Genomic DNA, 27,256 nt, shown 5'->3' on the forward strand with positions numbered 1-27,256 from the left:
AAATTTCGACTTGTTTAAACTTCTTGGCATATGAGAGAAACAACAGAACATGGAGAAGCGTCATTCAAAATAAATTAAAAGTTTAGAGATCTTAAGTATGCCTTGGATTTAAGCAAGTGGTTGTTCATAAGATATAAAAAATACATATGTATGTTTAGTTAGTCAAATAGTTTTTGCTTAAAACCAAAACGAGTAGCGGAATTTGGATTTCTTGTACTTCTTCTGGCTGTCCGTTGCCCACGCAATCCAAAATATTTAAATGTGTGGAGATTGCGGGTCATGCATCAACACAAAAGAAATGACTGCTAAATAATTGAGAATAATTAAAATGCGCGGTGTAAACGCAACGATTTATTTTTCTTGTGGGACTTATCGTGGAAACTGAGACATAGAAGCACAGTTATCGATGACAATAGATAACCGTATATGCTGCGCTTCGTTATTTGAAACTAATTAATAGCTTACTGTGCGGTAGAATTTCCATAAGAGTTGTAGATAATAGTATATCAGCTATTTTATTCAAAACATGCCATCGCGGTAAATCTAAGAATATTTAAAAAATATATCCACCAGCCACTTATATAGTTAACATTTTATTTGCATGCTATAAATGCATTAAGATAATTCAAATTAATTGTAAAAAGTCTCTTAAAGTCTCATTAAATGAAGTATTTTGATGTGTAAAATGTCATGGTGTATTTTATATGACTTCATTGCTTCATTGTAAAAATCAGAACTGTTTCCAAAACTTTAAATATTATGGATTTCTTGGGTACTAAATAATTTTTTCTAATTAAATGCAAGGTTTTAAAATAGTTCAAGCACAACAGAAGTTTGTATCTACTAACTGTTATTGATGTCAATGTGACAGCAATAACAGAGCATGGCAGTAAATCGACAAGATTATCAGGTTTGATTTTTAATTTTATTCACAATTTTCTTACCAATAATGTGCTTAAATTTTTCCTGAATGTTATTCATGCTCACAATGTCATATTGAAATTATTCAATAACCTGAAATTTTGATCAGTTTGACACAAATATTAACACGAAATACAGCGCCATTAGTATTCTGCATTTTTTATTTAAATTTAAATTACTTTAATACCTTTAAACTAAGCTGACAAACAAATATTAAGAACTTATGACAAGACATGTTTAATTAAAAAGGATAAGACGAGGCTTTAAAATCAACCTGTTCCCAAATCTTTTTTTCTAAAATTTGAACATCATTGGACACACTATACCTATGGGGACTGTTTTTAAATAAATAAAATAAAATGTATCGACTTTGTAGTACGAAGATAGTGTTGTGCTTAAATTTTAGCTCGAATTTTAGTAATTATGAATCTCTTAAAACAGGAACTTTTAATCAAATTATGAATTTGAAAAATATGTAATTTAAGTACCCAAAGATTCACGTCGTCCAAATAATCATACGTATTACAAATAATTTAGGAACTTACCAAAATTCAGTAATCTTTAAACGCACAAATACAAAACAAACTACAACATATGCTCAAAATGTCCACCACCATTTTCAATGCACGCACGACACCTTCGAATCCAATTTTCGCTCACTCGCCGGAAAACACCTCACGAAAAGGAAATAGTGGTACGCAAGAAACACTCCAACAAGGTCCAATTCCAGATACCAACTGAATTGCGTATTGCTGGACAGGATAATTTTTTTCTCGGAAATGGTTGAGTTTAGGACCCATGTCATATAAGGTTGTTTTGTTTATTTTAATGTATTCTATCGTCTGTTAAAATTAAGGCAGTCAAACTTCTAACACCCTGTATATATTTATCAGATTAGTAATGTAAAATATTTGTATTTGTTAATTAAATGTTTAAACGCCAAAAAATTATACATTGCCTTTTGATATTTTACCTATTGTAATTTTTTTATTGTTTGTATTTTTCTTTATCTTTTTTATAAGCAATATTGTTTGATCAGAATGTGTATACCTACTACTAGCCGTGTATACTTAAATAATTAGTATACGAGCAAAAATGAATAGTAAATGTTCAGTTCCTCCCTCCCCCTGTGGGCAGTACTATCCGCTGCCGTATCCCTGTCAGTTGGGTATCCTACATTAATTTATCAGCAAGAGAGAGGTCGCGTTATCTCGCCTCTCCCTGAAATAATTAAGAAAATAAGTCAATTAAAACTAGCACAAGTCCAATTGAACAACAACTTATTTAAATTAGTTGAAAAAGTTAATAGACTTAGACCACTTCATAATTGATGTAAATGAGCGAGGCGAGCCATCTGGCCAACTGCATCAATTTAGAATCTTAACTTTTCTTGATCTTGATCCGTGAAAAGATTCATGCACGATTGTGTGGTTGTTTTGTAAGGAGCAGCACACAATGGACCCTCACAATACGTACTTAACCATTGTGGAAGCACGTGTCAGGAACCTTAGTCCTTTCTCATTGGCCATCTGAGACCCCACACCTTTACAGGTACAGGTAGAGGGTGGCAATATGCCATCAGTATCAGTCCGGTCTAAGATCTTCAACGTAGTACCACGTAGTTGTAACACAGTGACTTGTTCTTGCTCAAATTGCTTTCCTTATTTTGTGTATATGATGTGCGAGAGTGCCACCGTTCTCATTATTTGGATTATTTAACACTGTTGCTGCTTTCCACGGTGAGTTAACTCTTTTACCGCATCCACACCGAGTGGCCGACGTACCCTAGTTAAGCGCATACCACTTACCAGAGGTTTGTTTTTATTTTTAACCTGTTACTTGTGCTAGTTACAGACCGTACTCTCGTATCCTTATGACTTGTCAAAATGGCTCTGACGACCGTGGTCCTTTCAATTTATACCTACATCCCACTCGAAGGAATCTCTTAATCCTATTACGGGCCTTTAGTTATATTTTCGCCCTAACCACTTCATCGTAGATTTTTCGGGTTAAGTAGCCAATTCAGATTCGTTTAAATTACGTGCAGGTGTCTAAGCCATGCACCTGTTGCGAGAATTTCTAATTTTCTGGGTAAAAGTAAAGACCTGGAGGTATGGTATCGTGTTTATGGCGTTTTGTACATCAGACAGCTCGGCGCGGCGCAACCTATAATCGGAGATCAAGTTACCGTAAATAGGCATTCGATTGTTTTGTATACTTTACACAAGTCAATTTTATTGTAATAACAATATGTTTTCCAGACGTATTGACTTACTAAGCAACTCCTTTCAACGGAATATTTCTGAAATTTAACCTTTTTATTTCTCATTGCATAATTCAATATCCCATAATAATAGAAAAATTGCTTTATCAATATTTTGTGTACAGTTTGTTTGTCAAACAAAGTTTAATACACTTTAGGCCATGAAATGAAATAAACTAGGGAAAAAATGTTCTTGTTCAGGTGCAATTTGTTCTACTTACATTCAACCTTTATAGCAATAAGAACAAACCCCCTAAAGGCCATAATAATTCTCAGAAACGATATATCAACCGTTACCAACGATTTTAGTTTAATTCAAATTGCCGGTCGTAATCCCCATGAAAAATCAAGTGTGTCAAACATAAAATATTCGATACCCTACAAACACAATATGGGAATTATGTAAGTATATTTAGCAGGTTGTTCTCTGCAGGTAGCGGATTGTAGTAATTGAGTGAGCAAACTTGGACAGACCTATGACATTGTTCTTCAAGAGTTAGCAAACCCTAAAGGAGTTTGCAGACTTTCAAATCGATATAGCCCAGTTTGCCCAGGTTGTTTGTCTATTTTCTTAAAATAATATTTAAAGTACCCGCTTGGAAAGTGTTTAATTTTTGCAGGTCCTAAATTTGTTCATTAATCGGGACAATTTGGGCCCCACATTAACTCGCAGTTATCCACAGAATTTGCTTTCATTGAATATTTAACTTGCGTTCTTTACTTTCTCTTGTCCTCCAACAAGTGTTCCAGCAGCATTAGACGTTGAAAAATTACGTCGAATTATAATTGCAATCGTTAAATGTAGGTATTCACATTTATCTGAAGAATCATATATTTGTTTATATCTAATAAATTTACTATAACCTTCGTCTTACGTTTCCGTTTAATCATTGCCACAATGTCACTCAGGTAATACTGAGTGATATACAAGGTTAATCTCACATTTTGCATCGGACTTGGAAGTGCTGTTTACTAAAGTGAAAAAATAATTGCGCCAAAACTATTTAGCACGATCAAATTTTTATTCAGATACCACAAATGTATTGCATAATCAAATCTAATAATCGTTTTTTTTCCTTCGCTAACCTTGCCAAAGAATTGTGTTTAATGTTTACACTTGCGAATAAAAATAATTTTTTGTTCTCGAACAGAAAGCGGTTAGAACTATCGTCTAAATTCTAAGACCGTGGATTTTCGACAGGTGCTTGCAGTCGCGAGCAACCTGCCCGTTCTACGTGGATTTCTGTCCCAATCGAGAATCTGGCTCTACGACAGACACGTTGGATCCTAATAAAAGTTATAACAATGTTATGTAGTTTTGGAAGTCGCGAGCTGAAGACGGCAGTCAGCTTTCTCCAGTCGTTACTAAAAGGTGAACAAGTCCAAGTCAACTTGCTTGACCTCACCAAAGCCAACTTACGCTAGAGCTGTTTAGAACACGCAGTGGCGCATCTTAAAAAATGCTTTTTTCTCGGCCAGAGAATCCTGATATCATGAAACTCAAAAGGGCATACAGTCTTAGACAGATGTCTGCAATAATTCTAAAAAAATTTTGCTTTGCATTTTCTGTTATAGTTTCTGAAAAAAAAAAAGGTTTACATGAAAGTTAATTAATGACGTTAACATTGGTGGTGAAACCCACGTAAATTTGTTTTCGATTGTTTCTAGAAACCCCCACTCTAAAAATGAAACGGTCTCGTGAAGGGACGAAAATAAATGGGTTTCGTATCTTCCAGAAGCACTATCCGACAACCAAGTTACGGATTACTTTTTTAGTAGTTTCATAGCTATTGTCTTGTGAACAACTATAGTCTCTACATCTACTCTTATACACATATTTGGTAGTTGAAGATATTTGAATATTCCTGGCAACCACAATAGCTTGGTAAGACTAGTGTTTCTTCAGTATTACCATTATTTTTATCATTTTTGTCACATTTACTAGTTTTCTTTACTCAAGAGTTATTACGTTCAAGTATAATAAGAATTTTAATCATGAATTCCATGAATCATCTGAAATCTTCCATAAATAAATTGAAAGTTCCACTATTTATAATTAAATTTTCTGAATAATTTTCTTGACTCTTATCACTATTCCAGTCACAGAACATAGATCATTTAAAAATTGGAATTATTTGAATGAATTGTGTGAACCCGAAACATTCTGACTCTGCGCCTCTGCATCAACATCATTTACTTATATTCAACATTTACCAAGCATAGGTCTGGCCTTCGAGGAAAAGTATTTAATTTAATATTAATATTCGCTATTTTTAAATGTGTTATTTTAATTAATTATTGTTTGTAATGAGCAGGTGTGCAAGTTAGTAATAAATTATTTTTTTACCCATTATCGCAGAGCTATTAAGTTGAATTATACTTTATTTAATATACGACTTTCATTAAGCGAAGCAAAAAAAAATGAAGGTATCCAGAATGGCATGTTTAATTACCACATTAAACAATTGCGGAGTTGGGAAATAAATCACCCAGACTGATTGACGCTGATACTGTTTACTTCTCTATTAATTTGTTTACTCGCCAATTTACGAAATTTAGCGGAGCGGGTTACTGAAAACAACAGCGCGCGTCTGTTTACTTGTTTTGGAACGTTACACAGAAATAATTACTGTTCAACGATGTTTGCCACATCTTTTTCGATATTGCAGTTCATCATCAACTTGGTTAAATCAATTTTAGAGGAACAGTACCAAAAGTAAAAGATTATAATTTAGCTTTTTTATTATCTGTCTTACAAGCATCAATAAAACATTAATAAACTGTGATAAACAATAAAAGACTTCTGACGTAAAATGATAATTGGAAACCGAAACCTGTATATGTTAATAAACCAATATATTAAATAGTCACCATGTATGTCCGGATTTTTTTATATTTAGTTATGACATTTACAGTAGACGAAATCGTGGTTCTCTTCTTCCTTGCAAATAGTAATCAACAATACACTGCAAACAGGCAAATGTCATTGCAGTTAAAAAGAATAACCGTGTACAATGATGCTAATAACTAAGAATGTGATAAGAGAAACAATCATGTCCTTAAAATCCTGCGTAATTTTGTAGCGCCCAAATTTGTAGACATTTTGAAGAATTTCTTTAAGTATTAGTATTGATTTTTTTAAACCATGGCAACTTTTAATTTGTATAGCTATAAATGGCTGCATCTTTTCATCTACAAAGTAGTCCTTGATCGTATACAAGAATGGAAATAATTAACTAATAATGAGTTATTTCGTATTGTATTAATTTCTTCATTATTAAGCACAAATCTGTCCCTTACAAATTATACGGTAATTATTTTATAAACATATCAATGAACTTCATATCTACAGGCTGATATATAACTAGGTATGTCAATTTGCAAGCAAAACTACAGGATAAGGGAAAAAGTTATCAATATCAAAGCAGCCACAGTTCTGACGCAGATATTTCAAAAAGTGCAATATCGTGTCAAAAACTGTTTCAAGGATGCCTTTTTCACAAACTGTAATGAAAAATATATCAAAGTTTGTCACAGTTGAATACACAATTTCATAAACAACTTATAGGTATGTGCAGGGTGTCCCAAGGTTCGCGTCTCGGGCTCATAACAGACAAACGAAAAACTACAGTAAAAATCTGTTTAGATGGCGTGAATAGGGACTCGCTAAGGTCCTTTTTGCACTTGAAAAACATTTTTTTCAAAATTCGGAAAATAAAAAAATAGCGTCAACTTTTTTTTTCAACGAACTTACCCATTTTTTATGATAACTAAAATTATCTATTTTTTATGAACATTTCTGTGCAGAAATTTTTTCTCTATCTCATCTCCTTAAAAAGTTACAATAACAAACATTATACAAAAATGTATCCTATTTTATTGGAATTAGTCAGGATTTAATCAACATTGCAGTGAAAACAATGACTGAAACTGCTGTCTGTTTACATATTTTTCTGTCAAACGCTATTTCTTGCATGATAAACAAAGTGGTTGCTAAAAATTAAAAAATTTTCACAAACAACGAAAAAGTTGACATGATTTTAAATTATGGTGATTGTCAAAAAATGCCAGAAGAGCTGCTAACTTATATCATGAGAGATATCCAGAGCGTCAAGCTGTTAACCCAAAAATATTTGCCAGATTAGAACGAATTTTGCGTGCTAAGGAAAATGCATTTTCATCAAGAAAGGGGAAAAGAATATTAAAATCAGTGTGTACGATATTACCAAAGCTTATAGGGTATTACAATATTTTGAGGTAAATCCTAGAAATTCTATACGACAGGCCACTTTTGCATTAAATTTAAAAAGAATTTTGAGCTCCATGGCATTATTGGAATGCATTTGATTGGCCCATACTTTTATGAAAATGTATTGAACACTAATAACTATTTACAGTTTTTGCAAGAGAAGTTAGGAAAAGATTGGATAAATGTCGAGATAGAATTCCAAGAAGAGGATTAGCCAATAAAGTTCTGTTATCGCAACTACTGTAACAATTTACCACGATAGGGGCGTGCCTTGAAATTTTCCCCGTTATTTTCAGACTTATTACTACATTTATCACTGGTTGAAATTGTAGAACAATTCTAGTTTCGATTCTTTGGTATCAAAATCGAAGGACTTTTTTCCTGCACTAGTTACGTTGATATTACTACTATTGGCGGTCATCTGTGATGTTCAGTGTTTGTCGTATTTAAAAAAGATATTGCGTATAAATTTAAATGGTAATTGTAATATTATCTGCAGAAAACCGACTCATTAATAAAGAACAACTCGAGCTGTGGATAAATTATCGTCGTCCAGCGGCAGTCTCTATTGGGATGGTAAACAAATAATTCATTTTGAACATTTTTCGATGCGTCACTCTTGAGTAATTCTAGTGTACCCACAGCTACACGGTGCGTCTGAATAAAGTTCAAGGAAGAAACCAGATTCCAACGTAAAAGAATGCATCGGATTATTAATTATTTATAATTTAATGAGAAATACATGTATATATCCTCTAATAGTAATCGGTAAAAATAAATTTTTAATTGTGCATAATCTCCGCATACAATTTGTATAAAAATAATATAAATTGGGCAATTATTTCTATTCGTATCAAATTAATCGCTATTATCAGACTATAGTAATCTATTTTTTTTTTTTGTATGATGTTGAACTAAAAAGAAATGTATATTAACAGATTTATGCTTATATTAACAGCAATAAAAAATAAAATATCAAATGCAATAAAAAAGTAGACTTATATACTAATAAAAAAATGTATGAAGTAAAAGAATAACGTAAAAAATATAAGTAATGTCTAGATATTTTACTAAAATTAGGCTATACATAAGCTAGTAATTAATAGTTACCTTGAAATAAAAATATGATATCTCCAGATAGTAGTAATGAAAAAAAATCTTGCCTGATGTATTGAAATTATTATAAACAACGCTGCAAGAATTCAAGCTATGAATTATAATTACACATTAATATATTTTTGTGATATTCGACAGACAGACCTCTAACATTACCGACATTTTTTTAATAGGGCGCTCTATATTTTATAGTATAAATATATAGCTTCTAAAGACGAATTTAGCGTTATACCTACTTTTTGTCATAGTTGTGAAAAAAATGTAAAAATTGTCTTTTATGTCGTACTCGCGACTATTTCAAACAATCATAGTCTCTTCTGTACTTTAAAAAACGTACCTACTTTTTATTAATCTTTTTCTAGTTACTTTAAAGCTTTTCTTTCTAAAAAAAAAAACACATCGATAAACACATAAAATTCACAAGAAGACCATAGGTACGAGTAAAACGTGAATCGTTTTAGTTCCAATTCATTCGTTGTTAAATTATTTTGAAAACTGAATGCCTGTTTAAGCGAAAAAACAGAGATTTTTCTAAGTTTCAACTGGAAAAAAATTAATTGTTCCATCATTTTGAGACAGAGTTTATTTATTATATTATTTTATTATATATTTTATAACATAATCGATTATTTGTCAACCTATATAAATTAATCTCCACTGAGTGTTTTCGATAAATTCATTTGATTTGCAATTGTATTGCATTGTAATGAAAAAATATTTCTTATATTTTATTCGTTTTTTTTTTGTCTAGAATAAACTTTGGCATCAAAGAACACTGTTTGTCTTCATAGTTAATAGGATTTTTTAGGGAATTAGCTTGAATACATTTACAGTAGAGTAAAAAATACTGAAGTTAATAAAATATATATTTTTCCTGTCTGTTAAATGTTCACTTCTATTTTGAAAAAAATAAATTTCCGTCACTTTCTTTTCCAATATTGTATTATACGTAAATATTCATTTGTAACAATATGGCAAACGAAAATGATTTTCAAATAGAAAAGAGGCGTATTTCTTTTAAAAAATAGTCGTAACTAGTCAAATTTCCTTGAGCCCTGAAATGTTGAAATTTTGCCACTGCGCATCCTACTCTCAGGGCTCAAAGAAAATCGATGTACCTGTATTTTGCTATTTTCTTATTAATTTCGAGCAATATAATAGGTTTGTGCATTTATTATACGTAAAACTAATTTGAATAATAAAGAGCATATCCTCTTTGTTTTCGTGTTGTTACTAGGTACGTTTTTTTCTGCGATAAGTGGTATTAGGCATTTTCGATAACCAGATTCAGTTTCTAAACAAAGAATTTAATAAACAATCTCTCGGCCGCTGCATGATATATTTAAATCGTCCTCGAATTTAGTATAGGTGTGGCTAATATCAAGTTAGATTCTTTATAAAATATTTGTCGAAAACAAGTTTTAGCTACATGCCTCGCTCAAAGTAGGCAGATAATGCATTTTGAAATCATTCAACATCAATAAATACGTTGCGGGATCCGCGGAAAATTAGAGTGTGGTGGTTTATTTTCTTAATTTAATTGTTGGAAATAAGCGTGCCATATTTCCTTCGTGTTTACCGATTGAGTTTCGTTTATTGTTCACTCTGAAAAAATATTTATCAGTCTGATCGCATCGTTTGGGCTGGTACATTTTTATAATAATTCAAATTACGTAAACAATTTTAGACCCGTGTACAGGGCGTCCCATTTAAGCAGATTCTTCCAAAGCTCTAGGAATATCGATAATACAAAAACATATCTTGCAGATCAGTATTCAATATACAGGGTGTAGTGTGTATATTCTATAAAAAATAAACGATATTTCTTACGATATTTGTAATAGAAGTACACCGGAAATGGAAATTCCTTTCATCACGATAAGAGATGAGATTCTTACTTGTTGTGCGAGTCGTCGAGTACTAATTGTGGGGTCTTCGTCAAGATTTTCCAACACTGCATCTTCAACATTAAGGTTCACTTGCTGACCACGTCCTTCTCCTCGAGGAATGAAATAACACTTCCCGTATCTCGCAATCGCTGGACGCACTGTAGGATGGTACGAGCGCATTTTCTCCGGCTGCACCATGAAAATAGTAAATGCATTGTTTTCTCGGTTCATTGTAAAACTAGTTTGTGCACAAACTAAAAAATTAAGCAAAGTAAGAAATAAGAATCTCGTTATTAATGTAATCGGCACGCTATTCTTATTTTTTACTTGTTTATAAAAATTACAGTGTCACTACTACCTACTATCGGGAAATTACAAAATAAAAACTTTTGTCTGCAATCTTTCACATTTTAACACTGATGGGTCGATGAACGCTGCTTAATATTTAATAATTAAGTGATTAATGAATTCAGTACAAATACAAAATCAGTTGACTGCACAAATTTTTTGACAATATAACCTAACCTTCTTTTAGTATTTCTATTATTAGATTATACCGACTTAAATTATAAGGTTGCATCTCTCGGGTCGCATAAAAACATTTCCAAAATTTTTAATAAATGACACAGGGTCGGCCTTCATTTTCATTGAATAAATGAACTTTAATTTACAAAAAAAAAACGCGAAAATAGAACTTTTTCATATAAGAGTTTTCTATTACAAATATTATCAGGAAACTGTAGTTTTATTTTTTTATAGATTATACACGCCACACCCTGTATGATTGCTTATATAGGGTGCTCTGTTTCTTCCGGACGTAACTTTTTTATATGTTTTCAGAAAGTCATTTCTTTCAATTTGAAATATAGACGTTGTCAATAACTTGTCTAATAATTTTTTCAAAAACCTCTTAGTTCTTAAAAATGTATTAGTTTTTTTAATTAAGTTAAGGTAACTCTTTAATCTATGGGCAGCCCGTTAACATTATGTTGATAGATGCAAAATACCGTTTTGATGAGTTAAATTCGTGATTCAAACTTATTTGGCCCTTGTATTCCCAACCAGTACATCGAGGAGCAAAAGTCTATTGACTTTGGAAAAGTATATTGCGTTTACGAATTTAGCATGTCGAAAACTTATCTGTAGGTACCAAATTTCGATGCAATACAATTTTTCTTTCTGGATTAAATTTAATTTAAAAAAATCATCTTCGACGCCCTCTATCTCAAAAGACGATAGACAGAAGAACATCATCGTCGCCAAAACATTTTGCACCCATTTCCGCAACACCCTGTATATATACCGGGTGTTTTGTTTTAAAAAATACAAGTTTAAATTACCTATATCTTTGAAATGCAACATTGAATTGACTTTTTTTGTTTGTTTTTGTTGTTTTCATAAAAAAAAATTCTGAAACTTAACAGGATAAACTAAAAGGGTTGACTATTACATGAGTATCCCTGTACATCAGTGTCTGTTTGTTAGCAATCAAAACAAGCAAACGGGAATATTTATTATCTCAATCTCGGCAGCACCATACATTTTTCATGACCATAAGTATGTAAAAAAATTCAAGAAAAGTTCGTGTGGCGTGCCTGAGTAAAGGAATCTCTCCGATACGAGACGAGTATTTCTCACATAAAACGTGGGAAAGAATATTTTATGTAATTATGGAAACTGTTTCTCCAATATTCCTAAATTATCATCTGCTAGTATAAACCGTTAGAATTAATAGTCAATTATGATTCCGAATAGCACCTGAAAAGTTGTACGACGAGTATGTGGTGGCTGTCTAAATACACTTGCCTTCCTAAATCTTCTTTGACAAACTCTGCAAGGAACATTTGGCCTTTTGGTTTCAAAAAAACTGTCTTTTAAGTGAAAGTTTAAGACGCACACTAAGCCGTGTCAATTCATCTAATTATACAAGCCCTTACTCAAATTCTTTACTAAATTTTACACCGACACAAAAAATACACAACTGAAAAAAAAAATCGTAAATTTTTTAATGATTTTCGAAAGGCAGTATCTTGAAGCTTTAAGTCTCTAATTTCAAGACCTTTAAACAAAACTTTAGGAGCAATACATTTTTGAAAAACTTAACTTGAAAAAGCTTGAAGAAAGAAGTTCACTCTTGGAACTAAGCTTCTTTATGCAAAAAATCTATGACGTTTTTAATAATGTCACAAACTGCTTTTGCCCTTAAATTTTTCTTCAAGGCAAACAGAAAACACTTGGATTAGATTTTGCATTGGACGTTTATTATTATTGATATTATTTTTAAATATATTTCTATTCCAAAGGATCTGGCGATGCTTTGTTTGCAATATCTCGCATTAGATCTTGTTAGACGCTTAGGAGAACCTTGTCGACATTAAATTAGTAACTGATACATACATAGCCGTAATGTAAATCACTGCTGTTACTGTTACTTCTTTTTACTTGTTTTTGTTACGGAATTACAATCCACGTAAACTGAACGTGTTTCTCGAATTTACATATAAGAGAAATGGAATGGAATTTCACAACACAAGTGTACGTCATTTTTCACGGGAGTGTCAGCGTAAATCTGTTTTGACCGTCGCAGGAATAGATAATGTACCAACATTCGGTAGAAAAATCATTTAACGTCAAGGAAGTTGAGATAAATCATGAAAAAAACCGCGGTCCTTGTTAAATTTGAAATTGCTTCACTGTCGGGAATACGTAATTTTTTTGTCGGCACTTTAAATGATTTGAAACAGTATTCTACGATAGTACACGATACAGAGTTTGCAAAGAAGAGACCGACGTTTGTTGTACTAGTGTTGTGTATGGAAATGTAAGTAGTTTGCAACGTAGTACACATCAGGGAAATAATGGAATTGTAAAGTTTTGGCGCTCTTGTGGTCGGCAAGATGTAAAGGTCATTATTTTAACAGATGACACCCAAACAAACAAGTACGCAACATGCGAACAGTTTTTAAGAGAAAAGTAAACATTTTTCTAATTACAACTGTTTATAAACAATAAGAATAAAAAATAGTAAAACAAAAATAACGGTGAAGGGTCATTCAATATGATAAAATATTTAACATCCTTCCACATACAAGAAAAACCATCACAAGCAAATCGCAGGAGTGCAATTCATTTTAGTAAACATGAGGTAATTTCAGTTAAAATCCTTTATTTTAAATTCATAGGATAATTTATAACAAAAAGGCTAGTTAGCCTTGGGAATTTTGTATTGTTAGAGTTGGCAGCATTGGTAATCGAGAAAGCAGGTCGAGTGCGTTCTGTGTTTTTGGTTATCTCATTTAACTGTTATTTTTTTGTTTTGTATTTGGCTTTATACAACATTAGTATCCGAATAACTAACCCATCATGTTGAATAACGCTGAATGTCTTGATGTATTACTAATTCATGAAGCCACCCATCGTACTTCGCAAAAAGCATATTTATGCAACTGGTTTTGCTCAAAGTCTTCTACCAAACAGATGGACATTTGTTGATGCTCGCAACGATAGGTAAATATTGAGGAACAGATCCCTTAACATTGTGGAAAATGGAAAATGATTCACCAAGCATAGCCGGGAAACTCCATGCCATTTTCACGGAGCTTAAGCACCTGTCCACAAAATTTCCAGCGGAGATTTTGGTGCTCGTAAATAAAAACGACAATAACACACGTTTTGCTTGAATAATGATAACCGACGTGTTGTTATAGGAACGTATTTGGAACTTTCATAACACTCACACACATGGACAGAAGAAAATCCACACTTTGTATATTTTCAGCGTCGATTTTAGGTAAATGTTTGGTCTGACATACTTGGTGAAACTTTGATAAGCCCATATGTGTTACCAGGAGATGTTTATTATAACTTTTTGAAGGAGAAAACATCTTTAAATATATCAGCCAGTATGAGGTATTTTCAAGATGGTGTACTAGCTCACATAGTTTACCAAATTCTAGTATTTAAATAGTACGTTCCAAGAATAAGAATAAATGGGTCTTACACCTATCCCACCCGACCACCAGATTTAAATCCTGTTGATTTCAATTTGACATCACATGGAAAGTTTATGTCACAGAAATTGAAAGTGAAGATGGACTTGGATTAGATTTTTGACGCAGCGTAACAAATATGCGTAAATCCAGGTATTTTCCAGCGAGTTTGCGCAAAAGTATGGTAAGTTGTGTTTTACGTTATACCGTGTTCGCATTTGTTTTATTTTTGTGTGATTCAGTCCATTTAAATGATAAATAAAATGTATTGCTATGAAGGTTAAGGTTAACAACCTAATAAGCGTCGTGCTGTCTGTCAGGATTTGCGCACACTGTAATGCGAGGCAGCCAAGACCTATATCGTATAATATTTGTTTGTTTGGGTACAGTCTATCACCACTTAAAACAATGACTATCAATTCTTGACACCCTGTATACTACGTTCATAACTAACTAACATTCATTTTTATTTATTACAGCGGTATAATGTTTTTTAAATCGATACATAGGTATTTTTTATAACATATACAACATTTAATTTAATTATTTTCTGAAATTAGTAGCACTTCCTTAAAAAAGTATTCAGTTAACAAAACATTCAGGCTATCAATCAGTGTTTTACTTCATTTTTACATATTTTTCGATATCTTTGCCTATTCTGCTGATATTTTTGCCGACAGTATTATTTAAAAAAATTCTGTCTACCATTCTAGACAACTTTTACGAAGGTATCTTTTCAACTTTCGAATTCTCTTCTCAAAAGATCAAAAATTCGCAGACACCATTATAAATATACAGATTAATAAAGTGAGGAAATTTCTATTCTACATTCTATCTTATATATCTTATGTTTCTAAATTGGCAGGACCAAAAGCGGCCAATAGTGGCGACAAGTATAATATCGACATAACAAACATAATTTGTCAAAATATAACAATACTTACTATTTAATTTGATGATTTATTAATTCTACCGTTGTTCCAGGTTAAACCTACGATGAATTTGAGGAATATGTGTTGGCTGGTGATACTGGCCATCCTCGAGTGCTGTTGGAGGACGTCGTCTTCGAACCTACCCAAAGAAGCCCTGGCTGAAGTAGAAGCGAGCCTGCTGTCTCTGTTCGGTTTTAAATCTCGGCCTAAAATAGACAAATCCAAAATAGTGATACCTCAAGCCTTGATACAAATGTACGAGAAGCAGACGGGGTTTCCTTTCGAGACAGCGTCGATACCAAAAAAGGGATTGCACACGAGAAGTGCCAACACAATAAGGAGTTTTACTCATATTGGTAGGTGATGTATGTTACTTATATAGAACGTATCTTCTATCCCTAGTCAGAACATTCTACATCCAAAAATAAAACAAGTTCCTAGTAACAAAGGTCCGTTCTTACTTGTTTTTGATATACAGGCTGGTAAAGTTTTTTTCATTTTTGTTTTTTCTCCGAGAATACTTTAGTCATTAGAATTTTTAGGTAGACGCGATGATATTAATTGCCCCACATAAAATTATATTTTTATTCATAACGAATATTTGTTAAAAAAGTATTGCAAGGTAACTTTTATTCTTTTTGTGTGTACATCACTTTACTATTAACAAGCAAAAGCCAGTAGAGTACAAATAATTTTCATTTAATTATTCTCTCTGGAAATGTACCCGAAACAATTTAAATCTCTTGAATGCCCTTTGTATCAAAAATAGTTGTTCCGTATTGACAGGAACATTTTGATTTATTTTGGATCACACCCTGTATATTTTCCAAGTTATTTCCATTTCTAAACATTAGCAGTTCCAGCTAGCAGTCCTTCAAATTTATTTTAATTTCTAATTAATGACTAATGGTATAAGTATGTATGGGATGTTATTAAAATAATTTTATAATGCACCGTGATTCATTTTGGTTGAACAAAGGATTTGCTTACCTAATTTAGATGGTGATGTTTCACTCAATATTGGAATAATGAAATTAAAATTCCAAGAAACACTACATTAAAATATGTGATAATCCCTTCATTTTTACTAACAAGGTAAATGTAAAATAATTTCAATATGTACTTTAAAAGGATGTGAAATGTGAATTTGATCATTATAAATCGAAAACGAAACACACGGGACAATAAAACTGGGATTCCATGAGGCAATACATAAAAAGTTTCCACGAAATGGCATTCTTCCTTTTGATAATAGAAAAAAATAGACAAAAAAATCTATTTACGCCATTTTAATGGTCTCTTATTGTGCAGTGTTTTTTTAATTCGAGACATGATAGACATCCTTATCATCGAGACTATGTCCTTATTATAACTTCTATGTCTATATTATAACTCCAATCGATTTTAGATTAACAAGCCTTTTCTAAATTTCCTATGAAATGCAGAGAGCGTAGCGAGAGTTGATTGTGAAAATTCATTACAAGTACGGAAAGTGTGTAGCTGAGATTGTGCGCAAATTACGTTGAATTTTCGGTAGAAGAAACGCCGCGAATTAAATAACTGCATTAAATATACCGGTTCAATGAACTGTTTACCTAAACATCTGTATTTTCATAAATGTTACATTTTCCAGAAACTTGAGGCTGTATCATGGCTTTAGATCCACATTCTAAACTTGCTAAACTGCCATATTCATATCCAGATATTCATTTTTATGTGACGAAACAAAGGTTTCACTTTATGAAGTTTTAATTTCTGAAATATATCACCTTGCACATCGAGTATTAACATTCGTTATTATTTACGTTACAGAAATAATCGTATGACGTAACGGACCTTTTCATTAACAACATCAAAAAAATTCCTTGGAATACTAAATCCGTTAAATTAGCGTTTGCCATATGGAGACTATACAGTATTAGAAATATTTATGTGTATCAACCTCTAATTGCGAAGTAATCTGATAGTATATATACATCAAATACGTGCATTGTTTTCCATTTTAAGCGCGTTACATGATGAATACAAATGAATTCCTTAGTAGTACACTGAATAACTTCTTATAAGCGCCTGTTAATATTTATACTTAACTTGTCAGCGTTGTTGACAACCCTGTAATCGCATATAGCTTATCCTCTAACGCACTGCTGAACGAAAAACACGGCATTCAATGCGATTAATAGATTTTCAAATAGTTGTTTCGTTAGATTTGTTTTTTTAAGTTTTATGTCAACGTTTATTATCTCCTTTTATTATTTTTTGGAAGTGCTTGTGTATGTTAATTAATTTTTATAACAACTTTCGCATGATTATTTTTAACTGTTTACTCTTAAAAAAGTTCCTAGTAATATTGTGGATATAGATGGAATACGTGATAATGGAAAACTTTTGTAGTTCGATAAATAAAGCCGAAAGCGACAGTGTTTGGGCATTAATTCTACACATTGGCAGATGCCAGATATCTTTGTCTGAGAATAACAATCATATCTCACATCAGAATCAAACATATTTATGTACCAATTTTTAATTTAGCGGTATTTATTACTACTATCGCATACGTGCCCTGTTTCCCGACGAGGCATATTATATCTTTAGAATTCTATATGAATATAAATGAACTATATAGAATACATAATTATTATTATTGTCTGGAATCTTTTAAAATTGTAAACATCAACAATTCTTTGAAACTATATTTTTTAAAGCAGCGCCACCCACACACTGTTATGTAGTAATGGAGAAAAAGCAGTGAACAGTACACGATAGCGTAATCGTATTCAGCGGTCCGAATAATGAATTCACTTGTAAAGGCAGTTTATTTGGGGACCATTAATAACGAGACGGAGAGATTAATCAAAGACATTCCAGGAATTTCACGTTACGAAATTTTTCTTGTTAATATCACACCTGGCGATTTATAAAAATAGACAGGAATCCTGTTTCGACAGATAGATTTCACGATCTAATCATTCTTCGGCTTGAAATGCACTTGATGAGTTTCCTGTTAGTTCCAAACCTCTCATCCACAGAGTGTTGCTACAAACCTGCATAATTTTTTCTTTGCTTTGAAGTTTGTCTTAACATCGCTGCTACACTTTGTATTTTATGAGCAACGCCATTAAGTTTGTTGCGCACTATGATACGGGCAAATACCTAAACAGTCAAGAAAGCGGTCCTTAATGAGAATAAAATGGCACTGCAAACTCAACAGCGTTTCTATTTTTCCCCGAAAATACGATTGCAGGGTCTTGATGAGGGTCTTTAATGCTAAGCTAATTACTAACCTTCCCAAGGATAAGTACACCGAGGATGAACAGCACTTTTCCATTTGATATACTTTCTTGTTTTGATCGTGAACTGTTCGATCGAATGTCAGTCTGTAAGTGATAAAATTGTGCAACCGTTAAGAAGCCGTTAGGTACAATAATTAACAATTAAATAAAAGTACTATTTTAACAACGATAGGCGGTCGGTTAACATCCTCTTGGTTTTATTGTACCTACCCACCTTTTTCATTACCTACCTGTCGAAGCACTCAAAGAGCATTTTCGGTGATTGTCAAAATTCATTTAACGGTTACCATAAAACCGCATTGGTGTACACTTGCCGAAATGTCGCCCTCAAGGATGAGCATGTTTTAAACTAAAAAAGGTACCGAACATTTGGAAAACTGTAAAATTAATCAAAATAAAAAATAAGACTAATATAATTAGAAAACTTTAATTTAATGGCAGGTTTAATGGTGGCAAATGAGTAAAAAATGTTACTATGGTCAAAATTAACGACAAAGTCAAGTTATAAAAACCTAAACCTTAACTTAAGGAGACTATACAGGGTGTTCTACAAACTCTATGACAAACTTTGACAGATAGAAGCTGGGTTAATTTCAAACACTTTTTCTTATATGAACATAGTCCGATTGGTTTTTGTTTAGAAGTTGCAAGCATTCTAAAAAATATAATTTCATATTTCAATCACAGTAGCCTGATAAATAAAAATTATGGTTGCTATAACAGTAACTATTATTTTTGTGTTTAAAGTTTAAACATTAGTTAACCTTTATTAACCAGATCAGATGACTCGATAACTCTCTTTATTGGTAAATAAAAGGAGAAGGACAGTGTTAGTTAGTCGCATCTTATTGTAACAAAAACATGTTTCTTACTCCATTGCTTTAATATATTTTTATACTCTAAATTCAGTGATTTTACTGGACACTTGACATTTGTTAAAGAAAGTGATTTTCGAGACGATTCCATTTGCTTAAAACTTCGATAGAATGAGGTCAGGACTACGTAGAGACCAATTTAAAGTTTCATATTTACCTCGTCAGGTATTCACTTACTATGCCAACGACGTTGCTCCTTGTGTTATCAGGAATTAATAAGTTATTGCTAACATAAGAAGCTAACGGCACTACATGTTCTGATAATATGTCTGCAATGTATATTGCTACTTAATCAAAGGATATAATCGATTCTGCAAGGAATTTTTCATTTGTTTCGCTATATAGACATTTAATTTTGGTGTAACAAATTCTTTTGATAATTACGACAAAAAAAGATTAGTTCAATAATAGCTTACTAGTATTTTCTACTATATGATCGCAAAAAAGGATATACAAGATGTTTCAGTAATATATATTTTATATCCTAAAAGAATTTAACAAAATGCATCTTACAAGGTTATTTTAGAATAATCTTAATAAGTAGTCTTAGTACTTGAAATAATGATGATTTTTTAAACTAAAGTTATTTAAAGAGAGAAAGCATATACATTCAGATACTTATTTTTCCTACAAAACAGTAGCCCCAAAGGCGCCAGTAATATTTGCAGTGTGCCTATATAGGCGCCAGATTTCTTTAGAAATAAGAGATAAGGAATTGCATTGATTGCCAACGAACTGAAATAGAGAATAGGTAGAATTTTGCCATGACAAAATTGTATTTACGACTTTTTGAATACCAAGGAAGATGAAAATTCATTAAAATATTACATTTTAAAAGTGCTTATGTCTACTGATAATGAATTCATATTAATTTTATTAAAAATACGAATGAATGAGAGAAAATGTGCCACAAAATTTATAGTTTCCGTCACAAAAAATTATTATTTTGATAAAATGAATTTCATTTTGAAAAGATGACAGTTGATATGAACTATCGCCAAAATATAAAAAGAAATTTTATATTTAACGATTATTGGAAATTGATAAATTTCCCAATTTATTAGTCAAAGTTAAAATATGTAGAATAAAAAATCAGACATAATAAGAAAAAACACAAACCGCGGTAGATTTGTATGTACCTAACTTATAACGAATTGCCAATAAACATGTGTATATAAGCTATTTTTTTAATATATAAAATAAAAGAACGTACCAAAATTTTAATATAACTAAAATTAATACTATTGGAAACTAGTTTAACAATTATGATACATCCAACGAAAAATAAAACTGGTAGAAAGAGAGTAGGAACAATTTTTTAAAAATATTTTTTATATAGATTTAATGATTGACCTCCAGGAAATGAATTTGGCTTTTAAAAAATTCCACGACTTAAATTTGTCCATTGACAGCAGATATTTGAATGCACAGCCACCAGACAGTAAATATATTTACAAATACTTGTTAATTGCGAATATTTTACGTAATTTACAAGTACCATATAAGAGCATATAAATTGTTTAATTCAGATGATTTCTACAAATATATTTAGAGTACTATTATGCTCGAGTAATATTATTGCAACCTCTAAAAGCTTTAAGAGATAGATAATATAATTACCAGGCGATTATTTTATTTATAGTTGCGGTATGTTGAAACACAGGTATATCAGGTGTTTTTTACGCAGTGGCGTATCCACTAGTATTTCTCTGGCGTTTGTAAATTAATAGATTATTTGTTTTAATTTATTTATTTACACATTTTCGAAAGTCTACTGCCCTCAATGAGATAATTGATCTTGTTATTCGAAAAATAAACCACTTTATGCCGAAAATGAGGGTTTATTAAGTTTTGGTCGTGTGTTACGGGGTTAGTATTGAAATATTTCTAAAAATTATTTATTGGATATTTTAATTTATGATCTATTTTAAATTTTACGTCCGAAGCAAGAATTAGATGTTTCCTCTTTCTTAAAATTCAAAAACAGCAGCTGTTAATGATCCATCAGCATAGCATCCAAGAGCTCATACAATATGTTTCTAAGATAAATCAGATTAATAATAATTTCAGAAACTTTATCTAGTTAGCTTAAAATTAATAATACATTCAACGTGAAGACTCTATTTTGGAAATTGGCCCACTCGAATAAAAAAGAATGCTTGGAGCTTACAATGTAGAACTATAATTCAGTGAGAGATACAAGTAGTCTATAATAATTTTCCCATGCTATCGCGCTGATACATTTGCATTGATTTTCTATTAAGGCAAAAAAAGATTTTGGTTGGGACTTTAGAAATGACTTCTTTGACCTCAGATCCAAAAATAAGAAACAAGATAGCGTTGTACAAAGAACGCTGCTACATCCGCAGAAGACTCATTCGCATTTCAGAGAAGAGTGAATGTGATATTTCCAACAACTTAGTCTTGTCTCGTGTCAGGAGAGACATGGTGCCGTCATTACACAAGTCTATATTTATTGGAGAGTGTCAAAACCTTGTTTCAAGAGCACACACTTTTTACAGTTTCATCAAATACCGTCAACTTAGAGCTAACAAGTATTTATACACGTAATGACGGTATTTACATTATTTTTAATAACAATGGTCCAATCTATTCTACGCTTATGGTGTGAGGTCAGGCCTTCATACGCGTATAAAACCCGCCCTACTTTACATCTTTGATCTGTTCACTAGCTGATCTGGAACTGAGATCGTGATACCGTCACTAATACTGCGGCAATGGTGCCATATTTATGAATATTTCACCATATATGCGCGTAACTGAAAATATAACTACTGTTGACTTTTTTTTAAGAGAAGAGCGTTGACACGAATTTCTCTATTTGCAAAAGTTTATTTATTTAATACCTGGAAATGCTGTCCGGAGTCGAATTTGAGATATCCAACTGCTACAATAAGATTGCGGAAATTTTTATCATATTTCTATACCAACTTATTTCCATGATGCAGCAAAATCACTAAGATTACATATATTTTTTTACTAATGTTAAGAGAGGTAGTAGAAAGATCCAACTGGGGAAATTTATTGAATATCCACGAAATTTTGTGGACATATTTTGATTATCTTACTTGGAATCATGGATCCAGCTGAAAAGAGGAAGAGTAGGCAACCCATTCTGCAAGTGTTGATATCTACTGACATCAGTTGGCAATGATTACCTACATTCACGTCTTCAATGGCTGTTAAGGCTTGCCAGCATCAGTCGTTACTGGACACCAATGCAGCCAAAAGAAAAATGCCCTCCTTTGCCTAAGTCAATATCGTTTACAATACCTTTAACAAATTATAGGCAATAGAATTCAGAGTTTTATAACTGCATTAAAGTTACTTAACAATAATAAAGTATTTCTACAATGAGGAGTAACGTTTTCCAAAAAATTCTCTTATATTCTTCCCAAATCACACACTGACGTATATAAAACATTTATACTTTGACTATGTCCCTTGAATTCTCTAATTAAACTCAGTATAAGTGGGTGTTATTTAAATCGGATCTTGAAAGAGGCTCTATTCTATTAATATTTACATGTGGATTATTACAGAAGAATCCGATTTTCTGACAAATCAAGTTAAACTATGATAATATGAGATCAAGTAACATTTTGCCGAATATGTGAATGTAAATAAGGCGGCATTGGGGGATATTTCAAAGAATGATTCGACAGATTTAATCATAGACCTGCTCCAAATGCTGACAGGTACCTTTGCCCCAAGAGTTGTGCGAATTATGTCTTTATGCAAGGCAACGTATAGTCTCCAACCGCTGTCGTTGATAATTCCTTGGAAGTGGATCTTCGTTCTGGACTAGCAAGGCTGTAAAACTTATTTAAATCTCAAGAAACTTATTCAATGTTACTATTTAATTTTTTTGCTACTTAGAAGAAAGTGTTAATATTACACGCTTAATATGAAATATTTAGTTTATTCTGAAACTATTTTTTGTATACAAATATTTGTTTAATTCTGAAAAACAAATTTTTATAATTCGTAAACCTTTCAAGAGTAACCTTTGCCGACAAAAATTGCATCAAAAGGTCACAATTTACAGTCGGTGATAATATTTTAAGAAAACATTTTTTGCCGTAAAAGTGATTTATCTGTTTACTTAAAATTTATATTTCGTTTTAACATCGGCAGCAATAAAAGTCTCTTTAAAGCTTTTTAGGTGATCCGCCATTCTCCATGCGAGCATTAAAAACTTTCTTACAAACAGACCGTTGATTTATATAGCATTTTTTGTTTGTTAACTCTTACCACGGCAATGTGTTAAAATTGCCGTTGTTGTTGCGTTTAGTAGCGAAAGTGGGACGACCATTATATTATACAATATTCCATATTAATTAAATAATACACACTTGCCACTCGTGACACCTGGAAGTAAACAAATTAATTGACAGGATTCTGTAAACAATCAGTGAGTGTACTTCAACTTGCTGCACACACCTGGTAGGCCGTTGATAGACACCTTTTTCGGAAAAAAATATTATCTCTAAGTAATACGGTTTCTACGTAATAACAGTCGTTTGTGGAGCTCTACAAGTTGTTAAACAATGGAAAAAAACATTCTAAAGCTATTTAAAAATGGAAAGCAAATTTAATTTTTTTTTAGACTTAGCTATAGTAATAACTAGTAATGTGAAGAGTATCTACGCCTTCCAAACGCAAAGAACTGCTATTAATGTAATGTTTTCTTTTTCAGAAAGTCCAATAGACTTAAGGTTTCCGGGGCATCACAAATTTCGGTTGAAATTCGACCTCTCGAGTCTCCCAGAAGGAGAAAAACTGCAAGCGGCGGAACTGACCTTAAATCGCAAGGTGATCGACTGGATAGCAAAAGAAGACCACCGGAAGGCGCACTTCCAGAGGCTCCTGGTCATCGACATCGTCAAACCGGGCGTCAAGGGAAAACACGGAGCCATAACGAGGGTAATCGACAGCAAACTCATAGATACGAGAAGGAACGCCACCCTAAGCCTGGACGTATTCCCGGCAGCCCAAAGGTGGATCGAGGATCCGAGAAGCAACCACGGCATCCTCATTTCCGTTTCAGGAATCGGAAGAAACAAGACGACGCCAGCGAAGCACGTTCGATTACGGAGGAGTCAAAATGAAGACGATAACTCTTGGAAGATAGTGCAACCCTTACTGTTCACTTACACGGACGACGGGAAGAACAAACAGAAGACGGGGGCGGAGATGCTGCAGATCCAGCGCAAGAGGAGGGCCGCCAAAAGACACAACAAGCGGAAAGACGACAAACGTGAGCCTTGCAGCAGGCACAAAATGTACGTGGATTTCAACCAGGTAGGTTGGAGCGACTGGATCGTAGCACCTCCAGGTTACGACGCCTACCACTGCCAAGGCGAGTGCAATTTTCCCCTGCCGGAGCATCTCAACTCGACGAATCACGCCATCGTACAGACTCTTATGAACTCAGTGAGTCCTACCAAGGTTCCTAAAACGTGTTGCGTGCCCACGCAACTCAACGCGATATCCATGTTGTATCTGGACGACGAGAACAAAGTCGTCCTGAAGAACTACAAAGAAATGGTTGTGATTGGTTGTGGGTGCCGGTAGTGGCCCTTGTCGTCTCTGTAACCGCGTCTGTGATCTAGAACTCGAGGCTACCGTAGCGCGAACAGTTGTCCCAGTGAAACAAGTACCGTTTCAGTGCACAGGGTGAAACCCGCTTCCAAGTGTGCAGCTGACTATTTTGTCTTCTCATCTGTGATTGTAATTTTAATTCGAACGTAAGGGTTGCAATTTGATATCGCTTTAAACGGTGCAGTTACTTTAGAATGCTTTAAATGCCCCAATCGTTTTTACAATGCCTCGACTGCTTCGCGAAAGTTCAAAACTTAAGCGAACTGGAACCGTTTTACTACTTGACGAAAATTAGATGCTTAATTTTGTTCATACTGTTTCAAGACAACGCCTTATCAAGAGAATATCAGAGGGAATAAAAGATTTTATTGAGAAACTTACCCAAAATTATCTTTATTAGCGCATATACAGCAACAGTATGAAGACAAAATTTAAACCAATTGCCTAGTTGCAATGTGAACCGTTTTTTTAATTAAAAACTGGTACTTACTTTCATACTAGGGTTGACGATTATGTCTCGTTATATGTGACATAAAGAATTCTTGTCTCATAAGGACAAGGAGAGACTGACTAAGATTTGTATCTCGTAAAAATAAAAAATTAACCAAGATTAGGTACTGCAAATGCACTTAGAAAGAAACATACCGATGTTCTAAATTAACTGCACTGTTATTTATACACGTAACTGCTAACTTAACCTGTTAACCAGTGGCTGGTGGCTGATGTGAGCCACGCAGTCTTCAATGTTGCAGTGGACGTGAATATCGTTTTCGTTATTAACTTGTTAACAGTTAATACAGTACAGGGAAGCAACAAAAAATTAGAAACATTTTAAAATGTTGTTGTGGTGTTAGTCTTACTTAGTTTTGTTAACTTGTAATTAAGGGTTGAATTTCTGAATGATTATTCGTTATTTGGATTTTTAAAGTCGGTGTTCATGAAATGGTTCTCTTTTTTTGTCCACTCTGTACCTACAAGTCTATGCAACTGAGTCAAATGTAATATATTAGTACCTGGATAAGGAGTATTTATTGATTATTGATAGTAATGTGCATATTGTACAGATTAAATTGTAAATGGAAATAAGCTAATACTTATTTTGTAAAATTATGTAAGCTTTTGTACAAACTGTATATATTAAAATATTTTATTCATAAATTGTAGTTTGATTTTATATGATACATTAAAAATGAAAATCAAATTCTCTAAACAAAAGGGTATAAAAAACGCACATAAACACAATGCCAGAATAGTCAAACTCGTAACAAAGTACAGACTAGCATTGAATTACATCAGCAATATCTAGTAAATAACTGGTAATAAATAATGATTCAAAATAAAAACTAAACATTATATTGTCTAAATATAATTAATACAAAAATACATTCAAAGAAATATATTGTTTTTGTTGTTCTAACATCAATTTGACAAAACGATCATGTAAAAACAGTTACTACAGAAAGATATTTTTTTCCACATTTTACTTGTACTCTGGTAGCCTCTCGGTGAATAGAATTAATGATATAACAAAATTATATCTAAAAAAGTTTTTAAAAAATTACATTTTGAAAAGACCATGTCACAAGTATTGAATATGACTAGATTAACGTGAATTGTTTTTTACTTGATCAATTTTTTTCAATTTTTAAGGAATTTCTTAAAAGAACAGATTCAATTATTAGCTCTTTTAGCTCCAATTCAAATAAATTCAAAATTCTCGTCCTAAAAATTATTTGACTCCATTTAACCTTGTAACATTCGTCATTGCATATCTACTGCTATTATTTGAGTTCATTATTAACTAATATCAGCAAATATGTACACTGATTCCTTTTTGAAACAAACAATATTCTTAATACTTTATCAATTTTTCATCAAATCTGAAAATGTAGGTTTATTTTTGCTTTTCAACTATAAAACATTATTTAAACAAGTTTTTGTACAGTTAAAAACTATGTAAACTATGTAAATAATTATGAAGTAACTGAAGTAACTGAACTATCTTTAGCAAGAGCAGAAGACATTATAAAAAGGAAACTTTGAAAGATACGACAGTTAGTGAGATTTTTAGAAGATATATGTTTTGAGTAAGTTCAGACGGACT

The 27,256-nt window shown here is 32.4% G+C and overlaps 1 protein-coding gene across 2 annotated transcripts in view; it reads left to right on the forward strand.

Moving 5' to 3' along the window:
* Window positions 1-26,274, forward strand: part of LOC108906407 (protein decapentaplegic) — a 62,268-nt gene extending 35,994 nt beyond the window's left edge. The window contains exons 1-3 of one of the 2 annotated variants that reach the window (XM_018709642.1): window positions 2,524-2,660; window positions 15,412-15,715; window positions 24,248-26,274. In XM_018709642.1, the coding sequence (XP_018565158.1) occupies window positions 15,424-15,715; window positions 24,248-25,125 (1,170 nt within the window). In that variant the 5' untranslated portion in view covers window positions 2,524-2,660; window positions 15,412-15,423 and the 3' untranslated portion in view covers window positions 25,126-26,274. Of the gene's footprint in view, window positions 1-2,523; window positions 2,661-15,411; window positions 15,716-24,247 lie in introns of those variants that run through there. The other variant, XM_018709641.1, reaches the window with a different exon arrangement.
* Window positions 26,275-27,256: the final 982 nt, after the last annotated feature.

The sequence above is a fragment of the Anoplophora glabripennis genome, unplaced genomic scaffold (assembly GCF_000390285.2).
Source record: "Anoplophora glabripennis isolate ALB-LARVAE unplaced genomic scaffold, Agla_2.0 scaffold47, whole genome shotgun sequence".
NCBI lineage: Eukaryota > Metazoa > Arthropoda > Insecta > Coleoptera > Cerambycidae > Anoplophora > Anoplophora glabripennis.